Raw genomic sequence first — 14204 nt, forward strand, 5'->3', positions numbered from 1 at the left:
TTTTTACATTCGAATGATAACTAGAACTTGACCTATTTAGGATGTAATCGATGAAAGTTTAAACAGATTTTCTACAATTAGCATTAAGAAAATGTAAGAATTAACTTAAAAAATTATAAAAAAGAACCTTAAACGATTAAAAAAAATACAACCACATACCACAGACCGTTTTAAATTTGAGTTTTTGCATGATGGTAAAAGAGGTTTTTTCTTTTTTCCTTAAAACGAACAAAATGATAAAAACTTCATGTTGCGTCAAAAATGACGACACAATCTATTCAACTATATAATTGGTAATATCAACCATTAATATTGGTCTATACCAAAATGTTTTAGGAAAAAACGTACGCTTTTACATTTATATAAGATCACATATCCTTTGATAAATGATTGCAATCATTTGCATAACATTTATGTATAAAATTCAAATAAATTTAAGATAGATATTTATTGTGAGCATATTTTATACATATTTGTAAAACAAAGTTTTTATACGACATTAACGAAAAGTTATTCCGATAACTTGATTCAATAATATACCTTACTGTAAAATTATCTTTTTTACTTTTTGGCAAGACCAGTTACCCTGTTGCTTTATTTATTTTTTGCATGAAAGATATTCAACAATTCAGAAAAAAGTTGTGACATTTTCTGTCGGCACTCTTGTTGTTTCCTTTTTACTTTGTCATTAATTAGCAGCAATCTCTTACCAAAGAAATTCGAAATTCGAAAACTGAACAAGGTTCATAGGTATTGCAGGAAGTAATGTGATATTTTTTCTTTATATATCATCGTAGAAAGTATTGAATTCACGCAATGGAACTCCATAAAAAAATATCTAGGCCGGCAATATATGAAAGAAGATAAAACAGATTACTGTATTAAGGTGTAAATAAAGGCAACAGTAGCATACCGCTGTTCAATAGTCATAAATCGATTAAGCGAAAACAAATCCGGATTACAAACTAAAACCGAGGGGAACACATCAACTATAAGAGGAAAACAACGGAACGACAGGTGTATCAAGGTGTAAGTTCGAACAATTCCTGCCAACATTTTGGCCCTGCTTTTACTTTGTTGCAATAACATCATATAGGCTTTATACTTAACAAAATTAAACAAGGTTATGGCTTAAACTATGTGTCTGGACTAAACACACGAATTGAGATTTTAGAAATGACTACTTCTTCCAAAACCACATATCTTTTGTTTCTTACATTAAATAATATAATAGTTTACTGTGCAGAGGGTAATCCCGGGACTGAAGGTCTTACCGCGGACCATATTTTGATAGACTTCGTCCGGACTCAGTCTCATTAACCTGTTCCATATCTCAACCCTTATGCAATCAATTTATAAGGGTGTTTGGTGCGTCCAAAACACTTTTCTGAATTTTCTTTATCTATAATGATGAAAGGTCAGGGATATATTTATACTTGATTACTGTAGAAGCATTAGGATACAAAAACTGTACAGAAAAGCCAATTTCACCTAAGATCAACTTTGTCTGATTGCGTTTGTACGAATCGTATTAGTCTATAATAATTTCGGATTAATCTCATGATAATTTCTAAATATCAATGAAGCGATTATAAGAAAGTTATGTTATTAATCTTTTGTGTTCTGAGCTTTCGAGCTGATGACATCGTTAGATGTCAACATGCAGCGATATCGGCCCAGTGTTAGGTAAATCAAAAACATCCGATGATGTTGGTGCATCCGAAGCGCCCTCTGCGTCTACCTTTATTAATTGTGTTATGAGGAAGAACAACTTACATCTACACTACATAAGTTTTACGTTCACCATAACAAATTGGTTGAAGGATACGATATGTCTGTGTCTCAAATCACTGGCGACATGTTTTCGAAGTCTTAGATCTATAGATACCAGAAATGTCCTCTAATCTGTTTGAGTACAGTTTCATTATCAATTTTGTCCTATTTCCGATTTCGACATTTTTATTGAATGTTTGGATTCGCATTGCTGAAGATCCATGCACAGCAGGAGACGCTTACCAATTCGACACACTACAATCTCGCCCCACGACGATAGTTGTAAAACTAGAAAATTAGAAATCTGCATCAAACACTTCACTACGTTTGATTTTGCCCCGAATATACAGTGCATATTTTATTTTTCATTCATCCTCGTGTCCTGTATTGTTAACATCTTCGAGTTACGATTCTGTAAAGAAAGAGATTTAAGATACACGAATAGGTCAATGATGAGAAAGAAGCTTATTGTATATATAGTTTTACTCCGTCCACTCATACGGTTACGCACCATATGGCTTTAGAGCAGTTCCAATATTGCAAATCATATGTTTCGTTCCTTGCGACCTCGACAGGATTTATTTAACTTGTTTTTTGGGGGGGATGCCTGCATTAATTCGGGATTATGACAGTTGTTTTCCATTCGTTCCGTTTGTTGGTATAGTCGAGCATTTTTATGTCAGGTTTTATGTTTAATTTACTGATTTTCTATCTAAATCATTTAAATTTAATTTTTCTTGCAGCCACAGACGTCATGGTGTGGACCGGTGCAAATATTCTGACAAACGATGGCTATTCATTTATCGTAGAAAATAGTGAATTTTTATTCACTGCTCCCCCATTTGGAACAGGTAAATTTGACTGTTTTAGATAATTCAGCCAAAATATATACACAACACTGATAAGTAATTTTATATTTTCATAAATTTGTTGGTGTAAGTGACATTTGCTGTTATTCTGACACAATACAATTTAAAAAGGACCAACACCGAGAGAAAATAAATAAAGATATGTGGGATATACGTCAACAAAACAGCATAAAAACAACACAAAACACAAAAGTCATATATAGGTCAAGATATGGTCTTCAACAAAAGAAAGGTGTTTATACAAAAGGTTTAGCTTAAAACAGACTAACAAGGATCTGCATTCAACACAATTGTAAAATAAACCTCGTAATAGGAAATTTATAGAAATTTGGCGTATCGGATATACTACATCTCAACACAGTAGTGCACAGGACTACTGGAATGATGTCACCATCGGGGTCGAAATTTAAAGGCCTTGATACGGCATGTTAGATTTGAATAGATTTACTAAAGACAAATACTTCCGTCCTTATGGAAAAAAAAAACAATTGAATACACAGTGCCTCTGAGATAACTAAGGAACAAGTTATTAATTAGAATATGTCATAAGCAACAGAAAGATCTTCCATAAGAAAGGGAAAATATCCTTTGAAGTTTATTTATTAGTCTGGTAGGAGGGTTTAGCAAGAATATCTACTATATGTTTTTGTGTCTCTTTTGTGTTATTTAAGATGAAATTTGAAATAAATCGTCTGTTATTTTTTTAGCCGCGACGCCAGCAGCAGGTAATGACTGTGTGTCAATACAATTACCAGCCACACTCGGGGCGACTTATCAATGGACTGCCAAGATGTGTACCGAAAGTAATGCCTACGTTTGCGAAGTTCCTCCAGTAAGTCTTATCCTTCATTTAGCTATTACTTAGAAATATTCTATTTTAAATCTTACTATATAATAACAGCTCATACATCAAAAAGAAATCAATATTGGTCAAAGACAGGTTACCATCGCGTAGCATTTTATGCAATAAAAGGCGCATTTCGAATATAAAAGAAACTGTTTTTGTATTTGAACAAATATATTGAACTTCAGTTGTAATAACGTTGTTTTTAAGTTATCCGATTGTACGATTTTCGGTCAATGTCAATTTTTGAGGTATATCAACAGCTTAGTGACGTCTCTTATATTAGATAACTTACTATTTTCAGGAATGAGCTAAGTCCTATTTTGCTTTAGGATACCAATTTCTTTCAAAATAATAATAAAAAAGTGTTTTTAATTTAAAATCATACTCTGTGTTCCTTTTCATTATTAGTTAAATTGCTGATTTCACGTCACAAACGTTCATGGTATGGTTAGATTTATATGGTGAAGAAAAGCTTCGAAATGAACGGAAAATGAAAAGCGGAAGATACATAATGAGCATGCAAGCTCTATATTTATTTTCCTGTTTCTTTTACTTTATCGTGTTGTGTTTTTTCAGACATGTCCATAGAGAGTATGTATGCTGCCATCGTAGAACTTCTTTGGAAGAATATTGTTGATGATTGGTACAATAAAATCGTAAAAGTTGGCTTATCTTTTCTAAAAAAATTGAGAAGTAAACTTAGGTGATCAGGAAAAGTGACCAGTTTCTTTTCCATTAGTGAAATGCCGTGTTGGTCATGACATGTAAAATTGAGTGTTTCCTTAGAACGTCGTATTCGGTTTAATCAAGGAAAGAACGAAAGACTTGCGGCCTCGACCAGCGGAACATATTCGTGGTCACTATTGACTTCTATTAGGTGAAATAAAGCCATGATGGCAACTGCAATGCTTTCAATTGATGATTTAAACTGGTCCTAGGTTCTACAGCTTCCTATTTCGCTAATCTCGGATTCTTGGTTATTGTATTAGTTTTACTGGAAGATATTTGACATATTTAAATTTGATAGCTCGCTGACTTGAACAGACATTGTTTTTTCCATACTTTTAGAAATGTGCATGAAATGATAAGCTGGGTATATGTCAATGAGAAAACATTATATTTTAAACTAGAATTGTTCAAACTTATGGTGGTGGTAATGAAAAAGTATATTGCAAATAGATACTATGAACATTAACGGTACTAATTTTATTGCACAATCAAGCACCACGTATTGAAATATAAAGATGTGGTACGATTGCTAATAAGACAACTATTCATCATAGACCAACGAATGATGATGTTTACAAATGAAGATTACCATATATCAAGAATAATCAAGACCGAAACCGTATAGAAAGCTAGCGAAGGCACAGGCATAACAAAATGTGAAACAATTCAAGTAAGAAAAAATAGCAGACTGATTCATGGTAAAAAAAACCAAAGAACGGTGATGTGATGTTTGAACAGTGTTGAGTGTATTTTACATTTGTCATTTCGGAGTCTTTAATATCTTACTATGCTGTATGGATTTTGCTCATTGTCATTTGTCATTTCTACGTAATTCAGTCTCTGGTTAAATTCTCTCATTAGACATTATACATTTATTTCCCGTGTCTGAGGGAGATATGAAGATTTGCTCATCCAAGAATATTCATATTTCACGAGAGCTCTGCCCGAGGGAAATATGATTTTTCGAGGGTGAGCAAATCTTCATATCTCCCGAAGCAAGGGGAAATGAATGTGTTATTCTACTGCCTATGGGTTGTTTACTATCAATACATTAAATATTATTTTGCATACATTTTGTTTTCTTATCCGCTTGTTTTTATAAGTTAAACTAAACACGACATACCCATTGATAAACAGTACGAATCAAAATTTAATTATAAGTCTTTTTGTTTTATCGTCTGAAATATTTGAACATGATAATGATAATTGCTATCGCTATTTTAAGAAGAATAAGAAGTTCAAAACGTTATGTACATTAACCGCGCGTAACGTCACACGATGTAATCCCGACATTTCAGAGGGGAATATGATCCTCAGAATGGAATATGAAGATTTGTTCAATGACATGTGGGATAGTCTCAACCAATCAGATATTGATTAAACTATCAATATGTATAAAAAGTGGAATAATATCCCATCATAGATGATATATATAAGCCAGTCAAGGTCGTTAAAAACTTCCATTTGTTGCATCATAGATGAACCGACCGTGCAAGGGCTGTATAGCCAGTCAAGGTCGTTAAAAACTTCCATATATATATCATAGATGATCAGGTTTGATATAAAAAAGAAAACTACATTATCGTATCTCGGATGTATATCTATTAAATATAATAAAGAAAACTTTAAGTAAGATTGAGTACAACAAAAGCTTTGCCTTATTAAATCCTTGATGCTGTCTCCTTCAGACTGTCAAACACGGTCACCCTACGAATATAGTCCCTAGTGTGAACAGTGTATAACTTGCATCTTTTTTTTGGATATACTTTCCCAATTTATTTCTTGTAATTTAATGCATGAAATATTAAGAAGGGGGATGAAATTACATGTTAAAACAATTTCGGTGCTGAATCTTTATGTTAAGGAGTGATTTGGTCCAGTTAAAAAAGGTAAAAAAAAAGTACGTCTGAAGCTGTCAAACTGAATTTTAGACCCCTTATCACAGAATTGTCAATATTTTGAGTTGGAGCTGGTAGAAGTTTCTATAACTTTGATATTATTTGTCCCAATAGTAGTACACTACACTGTAAAAAATCTTTTTGAGATAGAGCAGGTGCGATTTTTTTAATTTGAATTTATTCTCTAAAAGAAATGCACTACGAAACAACTGTGTTCTCGGGCCTAATTGTTAACGTGGTATTATATGTGATAAATTGTTGTAAACAATAGTAAACTGAGTATAATAATTTATTCACAGTACGCACTTCCTAGTTTAGTTGTGGTGATAGAAATCTTAATATCATTGATATACAGTTGAGAAATATGGTGCAGTTCTTCAAATGCAGATTTAAACCTTATTAATATTAAACCCAATCCCGCATGCAGCTGTGGCCATCCTGTTGAGGATAGTATTCATTATTTTTTAAGTGCCCTTTTATCAACGAAGCAAGAGAAATATTGTTTTCAAAATTAGAAAGATCTACTCTATCCATTTTGCTTCTATTGGCTGGTGACGGTGACCTTTCATTTCAGCAAAACAAAGACATTTTTGAGTCTGTACAATCATATATCAGAAATACACAAAGATTTAGAACATTCAATTAAAATTCGGAATTCCTACTTCCCAACTCTTCACTCTAGTCCAGTTTTATATATTACTCTATATTATATTATACTTTTTGTTTTTGAGACAAGGCCACATTTTTTCAAAAGAGAAGCACAATTACCCCAAAGCGAATTGCGAGAATTGGTTTCGTATTTCGTTATAGAAAAAAAAATACTAGTAGTTTATGTAAAGTAACGACTCTCGTACGGTGTCGCGTTAATATCTTTTTAATAAATTGGTGCAATTGAATGCAAAAAATAATGACCATAAAATGTCAGGTTTGCGAGATCAGACAGTAACCTAACAACTAAACAATTGAAAATCTAGGGATCAATATTTAACATTCGTCAGCAATGAGCAATTTTCATAAATAAAACATGATTTAGTCGAATACTTTGCGAGTTAAGAAAAAGAGACTACCATAGATTTGTTATTAACCCCAAATGCTTGATGGGTACAAATCAGTAATCAGGAGTTACCTTTTTTGCATTAAACTACATTACAACAGAAATTGGAAAATATGGCCTGGAAGTATTTCTAAGATATTGTTGTTTTCCTGTTCTACGTAGCTTTCTTATTGGCAAACATGGTGATAGATTTGGTAAATGCTGTCAGGCACCGACCATTGAAAACAATCGATCTGTTTAAGAAATGAAAATAACTGTTTGGTGTTGGTTTTTTTTTTTTGGCAAATAAGAAAAATTACCGTTTGATTTAAAATTGTTTAAAATTATTTTGAAATAGATTTATGAAAATAATTTATTTACATGTGAAAAGGCTAGACTTTGTGGCGTAGGGATGTGATTGAGTGGTTTTGTTTACAATTATTTCCCATTATTTTGGCAGTGAAAATCTGCAATAATTATTTGTTCATCACATTATAACAAAACTAGGAATATGACGGATGAATTTAGAGTTAGCTGTTTAATGTCCAGTGGCAACTATTTTATGTATTATTAGGAGGACATTTAAAATGTTATAAATATGAACAAGGACATCCTTTGTTATGCAAACATGTGTATCACGGCACAAGCGATGACCTATAGACCGTGTGTATCATAATTATGTATATTTAGGGTGGGTTTGCTCCGAATAAAGGAGGTATAGATACAGGAAAATAAAGAAAAAAAAATATATAATTAGAATAGAGTATAACGGGAAAAATAAAGAACAGAGGAAAATGGTATAAGAAAATTAAAGAATAGAGGGTCTAGTTTTTTTGCCGGACAATTGTTGATGATAGTTTAAAGTCAAGTGCATTTATAGTTAAAAATAATACACAATCGTATGTACATTGGTAGGGATTTAGTTTAGGGTTGATGAGGCACATAACGAGTAATTGTTTTTATTTGAAATTTCTCGAATATTTGTTTTTTTTCGACTGATTTGATAGATGAATAAAAAAAAAATCTATAATCTAAACAAATTGGTTTAATTACGATATATGGAAACAACTGCTATTCAGTCGATTTTAAAATACATGCAAAAACAGAGAAAACATAAAAATATTTAACAAACCTTTTGGACAAAAGGTCAACCTTAAGACCCCGAATATACTTTTGTAAGAACATTAGATTAATTCCGAATTCCATCTTAAATCAATTGTTCATTTAGGTAAAAAAAAATGTTAATACCTTAGGCTATTTTCAAAAAATGTTAACTGAATACCCTGCAGACTACAGTTTACTTGCACATTCACCAAGTACGTATTTCTACGGCTAACAAAATTCATAATCGTATCTTTTAATTTGTTTAAATTTATTTCAGTGTTTATTTTTCAAACTTTTTATGTAAATAATTTTGGATCAACATCGAGTCAGATCAAATTATAATTTATTAAATTATTAATTAAAAACTGAAACATGCATCCAATCTAAATTTTACGCCTATTATCACCTATATAAAAAGATTTAACAGAACACCATTCATGTTTTATATTAAAATAAAAAAACATATACGCTAAACGAAACTATGCACGCCAAGAAACGATGTACGCTAAACGATACGATATACGCTAAACGAAACGATGTACGCTAATACGCTAAACGATACGGTATACGCTTAATGAAACGATGTACGCAAAACCATACGATGTACGATAAAAGGGCGCTTATGTTATCGTTTACGGTATGGTTTATGGTATATGGTTTCGTTCGTACATCATTCGTTCAGCGTCCGTACAACGTTCGGTCAGCGTTTCGTTTGCATTCGTACACCGTTCGGGAAGCGTACGTACATCGTTCGGGCATCGTCCGTACATGATTCGGTCATCGTTCGTATTGTTAACTTTTACGTTACACGGACTGTAACAAATATGACCGGCATCTCTGTTTGGTTTATAAATCCATCCACTCAGTAATATTCATAGATCTGATATTTTGTTTCATGTTAGAAATATGCGCTCAATATCTTCAATACCTTCATGGTAGTAGCTCTATTTCTTTTTCGGTGCACAATTAAATATTGTGCACTTTTGTTCATAATTTTTTTATTAAATCTTGAGTACCAGTTGTGACAAATGAGTTTAGTGCATTTTGTTTTCAAAAATAGATTGCAAATCTCCTGAGTGCCATTTCTGAATAAATATACGAAAAGGACAAACAAATTTCTTAATTTTTTATTTAGATTTTAGAGATAGCAATTATATTGTACAATATAACCTTCCAAATAAAGGCAACAGTAGTATACCGCTGTTCGAAACTCATAAATCGATAGAGATACAACCAAATCTGGGATACACACTAAAACTGAAGGAAACGCATCAAATATAAGAGGAGAACAACGACACAACAAAAACACAACATTAAAATGTAACACACACAGACACGAACTATAATGTAACAATGGCCATTTTCCTGACTTGGTACAGGACATTTTAAGAAAAAAAAATGTTGGGTTGAACCTGGTTTTATGGCATGCCAAACCTCCCGCTTTTATGGCAATGTTAAATATAACATTAAAATGACAACATTACATGACATGACTACAATACAAATAAATGGGAGAACATATAGGACAAGGAAACACACGAAAATAGCTAACAAAAGGTACTAGGTTTAAAATTTAATACGCCAGGCGTGCGTCTAGTCCACACAAGACTAACCATTGACGTTCAGATGAAAAAAGTTTGAAAGCCAAAACAAGTCCAAAGCTGAAGAGTACCGAGGACCAAAACTTCCAAAAAGTTGCGCCTAACACGGCCAGGGTTTTCTGTCTGGGACAAGAACATCCTTATTATTTAGAATAATTATACTTTTGCAAACAGTAAATGGGATTGATTTTTATGTGATTTTTCAACAAAAAGTATGAAATGTTTAACCCCGCCACATTCTTTAAATGCCTGTGTCAACTCAAGAGCCAGTGGTTGTCAGCTTTTGATGCCTGTTTTATTTCTCGTTTTTTCTTTCATTAAACAAACTATCGTTCTATACGATATTGGGTTTCCTCAAGTTGAAGGCTGAACACTGACCTATAGTGGTGGAATATGTTCGTTGTTGTTCTGAGGTTTGCATGTTGTGTCGACTATTATATATGTATTATATTATTTGTTTGTGCGTTTCTCTGTGATGAATGTTCTTGTGTGTGTGTGTGCTGTATTTCTGTCACATAGTGTTGTCATTTTAGCGATATTTTTTAACATTGTCATAAAGCAGGAGGTTTGGCTAGCCATTAAACCAGATTCAACCCACCCTTTTTTTATTAAAATGTCCTGTACCAAGTCAGGATTATGGCAGTTGTTATCAAATACTTCGTTTCTATGTATGTTGGTGTTTGTTTTTGTTGCACTTCAGTGTTCCTGTTGTTCCTTTGTTTTCCTCTGATAGTTGATGTGTTTCCCTCGGTTTTAGTTTGTAATCCGGATTTGTTTTTCCCTCAATCGATTTGTGACTTTTGAACACCAGGTATACTACTGTTGTCTTTCATTATCTATAGTGGCTTACACCTACGTCATGTGTTTGCTGTGAATAGTTGTCTCATCGACAATAATGCCACATCTCCTCATTTTGTATACATGGTAGAATCCTCTAAACAATCTTGCAATGAAAACTTTCGCAAAAGGAATTATTGGTTGTTATAAATTTCATAGTGTAAATATTATGCCAACCGTCATATGCATATGTTAATCCATAAATTAGCATATGCATATGTTAAGCCATTTCCCATTTATTACAAGAAGACAAAACACATACTTTATTATCTTCCAAACATAATTATAAAACAAACGTAAATTGAAAAAAAAGAACTATGGACGAATAATCCGTATCTAAAACTAAAAGCAACATCATGTTCGTTTTAAAAGCTTCACAGAGCAATTAAGGTTGTAGAATGAATAGAAAGAGAGTCAGAGGATTTTCTTACCGGACTCCCCTTTCTAAGGAAAATTATTCTGAAATATATCTGTTATTAAAAACCGAAATGCCTCTGATATAAATGACATTTTGAGTGCGTCAAATGCTCTTTTTTAAAATCGAATAAATGTAAAATACCAGAAATGAAAACTCCCTCCATCTTTTTGATCTAGTTACATAAAGTCTAACACACTCTATTTTATACTTTTAAAAAAAACATGTTATCGTTTGGCTAGTTATATTTATACCAACACCTTGATTAGCCTTTTTGCTAGACTTGCTGTAGCAATATTTTAGTGTACACATTACAATACGATTAATCGCCAGTTCTTAGATATAAAAAAGATAAAATTTAAAATTACCTTCTTCCGATATACAAGTAGTCCTTTCCTGTCTTTAAGTGATAGATATTTTTATTGCATATATTTTTTATAATCACCAGTCAAAGAATGTACATTAGGATTAATCTCACTTACAACGCTGTCGTCGTCATAACTCGCAAACACCCATAGTATTTCAAATATCAAGAACATCTAGATCATCAGGGTATTCAAAATCCTCAGTTTAGCTTCCGACGGCAACAAAACAGGGATTTCTGAATTTGTAAACAAGCCAAGTACAACTACCGATAGTTCGACTATGACAGGTATTACACATACAGGTGGTGTAGAGAAAACAAATCTTCGGATAACTTTATAATTTAGGGGAGCGTAGAGCTTAGAAAACTTAAAATCCAAATATTGATGCAGTCCTTTAAAAACACCAATTGAGAATGATAATAAGTCAGCTATTTTCAATCAGAAATAACGCTCCTGAAAAATTGACAGAACGTTAGAATGAACATCGAAATTATTTTCCTATAAATGAGACATCTATGAGCTTTTTACAAGTTACTATTTTGGACGATTTATTAGAACCAATGAGTAGAACTAAACATTGAACAAAATGAGTTAAGTCATTGGATAAACAAAAACAATTGTTTTCCGAACCCTAAAACAAAAAGAAACGTGCAACACTTAAGCCTTTCAAAATCAGATGTCCTCTTGTGTGGCTATAATATCAGCGTTGTATATTAGGCAGAATTGATAATGAACATGTAAGTGTTGAAACTTTACAATAGGTTAAATAGATATATGCAATTTTCATAAAGTCACTTGATCAGGTAAGACGTGCATATGACACGCAGAAAAGCTGCAAATTCAGAGTCTGGATTAAAACATTCGAAAGATGTACAGTATTAAAGAGTATAACTGGAGGTACAAATGTATTGATTAAATAGGCTGTTGCACTATCAAGATTCTATTTGTTGATTCCAGAAGTGATAATTTTATTACAAAAAGGAACTAAATTAGTAACCTTAAATTCATCATATCTTTATTTTTTTTCAGTACATATGAATCAATGGTTCATTTCGATTATATTTCTATCCAACAATGCCTTTATATCTATGGAAAAGGTGCACTAAAATGTAATCCTCCACCCAAATGATACCATATAGTGTAGCCAATCGCGCTAAGAGTTCTCTCTGAGATAAATTATCCTGCCTTTTTCAAAAGCTACAGGAAAATGTATCAAACTATTAAACGGTTATTGTTTTAATCATATCTATAGAAGATGAATGACATCTACACATTTTTTTATATCGATGATTTGTTGTCCGTTATGATTGCGTTGCATAAAAACTGCAATTTTTATACGTGTGCATGTAAAACAAAATCCGGATATGGTGTACAAATTTTTGCACCTCATGTTTGTGGTATTCCTTCTTTTTCACAAGTTTATTGTTTTCTGTTTGGTATCAAATTAATATTAAGATCCATTTTGTTAGATCTGGTGATCAATTTATTTGGCAATCGCCAATGGCAGTCAGCAGGGTTTAAGAACATCAGTTGTTCGACCTGTTAGTCAAATGCGTTTTGTTAAAATAGACTTTTTCACTTTTTTTTGTCTTTTGGAAATTGTTGTTTGTGCTGTATTTAGACCCCTCTACCAAGAAATTTGTTTTTCATGCACACGTATAAAAATAGCGGTTTTTATCCAACGCAATCATAGGTTTGAACGTTGTTTTCAATTTAGACTTTTATATATTTTTTCGTTTTGGCTTGTATTATATTTTTCTTTGGGTTTATATGATCCGTTCATCCTATTTCGACTCTTTAAAATTCAAGAGTCTTTCCGAAATTGAGGTAAATTAATATGGCCTTCCAAGTACCGTTTCGATCCCTAGCATCACTGAAGAGACATTAATTGTCGAAATCCGAATATTGTGTACAAATTTGTGCACCTCATGTTTGTGGTATACCATATTTTCCACAAGTTTATTGTTTTCTCTTTGGTATTCAATTAATATTAAGATCCATTTTGTTAGATCTGGTGATCAATTTATTTGGCAATCGCCAATGGCAGTCAGCAGGGTTTAAGAACATCAGTTGTTCGACCTGTTAGTCAAATGCGTTTTGTTAAAATAGACTTTTTCACTTTTTTTTGTCTTTTGGAAATTGTTGTTTGTGCTGTATTTAGACCCCTCTACCAAGAAATTTGTTTTTCATGCACACGTATAAAAATAGCGGTTTTTATCCAACGCAATCATAGGTTTGAACGTTGTTTTCAATTTAGACTTTTATATATTTTTTCGTTTTGGCTTGTATTATATTTTTCTTTGGGTTTATATGATCCGTTCATCCTATTTCGACTCTTTAAAATTCAAGAGTCTTTCCGAAATTGAGGTAAATTAATATGGCCTTCCAAGTACCGTTTCGATCCCTAGCATCACTGAAGAGACATTAATTGTCGAAATCCGAATATTGTGTACAAATTTGTGCACCTCATGTTTGTGGTATACCATATTTTCCACAAGTTTATTGTTTTCTCTTTGGTATTCAATTAATATTAAGATCCATTTTGTTAGATCTGGTGATCAATTTATTTGGCAATCGCCAATGGCAGTCAGCAGGGTTTAAGAACATCAGTTGTTCGACCTGTTAGTCAAATGCGTTTTGTTAAAATAGACTTTTTCACTTTTTTTTGTCTTTTGGAAATTGTTAATTGTGCTGTATTTAGACCCCTCTACCAAGAAATTTGTTTTACATGCA

The 14204-nt window shown here is 32.4% G+C and overlaps 2 protein-coding genes across 4 annotated transcripts in view; both read left to right on the forward strand.

The window, feature by feature from the left end:
* The window catches only part of LOC127715671 (uncharacterized), a 203723-nt gene extending 199566 nt beyond the window's left edge, over positions 1 to 4157 (forward strand). Inside the window, exons 6-8 of one of the 2 annotated variants that reach the window (XM_052221833.1) lie at positions 2517 to 2624; positions 3350 to 3474; positions 4066 to 4157. In XM_052221833.1, coding sequence (XP_052077793.1) covers positions 2517 to 2624; positions 3350 to 3474; positions 4066 to 4077 — 245 coding nt within the window. In that variant the 3' untranslated portion in view covers positions 4078 to 4157. The remainder of the gene's footprint in view (positions 1 to 2516; positions 2625 to 3349; positions 3475 to 4065) is intronic. The other variant, XM_052221835.1, reaches the window with a different exon arrangement.
* LOC127715637 (uncharacterized) overlaps positions 1 to 14204 on the forward strand; it is a 145418-nt gene that overhangs the window by 52078 nt on the left and 79136 nt on the right. The window lies entirely within an intron of this gene.

Source organism: Mytilus californianus, unplaced genomic scaffold (assembly GCF_021869535.1).
Source record: "Mytilus californianus isolate M0D057914Y unplaced genomic scaffold, xbMytCali1.0.p SCAF_9, whole genome shotgun sequence".
Lineage (NCBI taxonomy): Eukaryota > Metazoa > Mollusca > Bivalvia > Mytilida > Mytilidae > Mytilus > Mytilus californianus.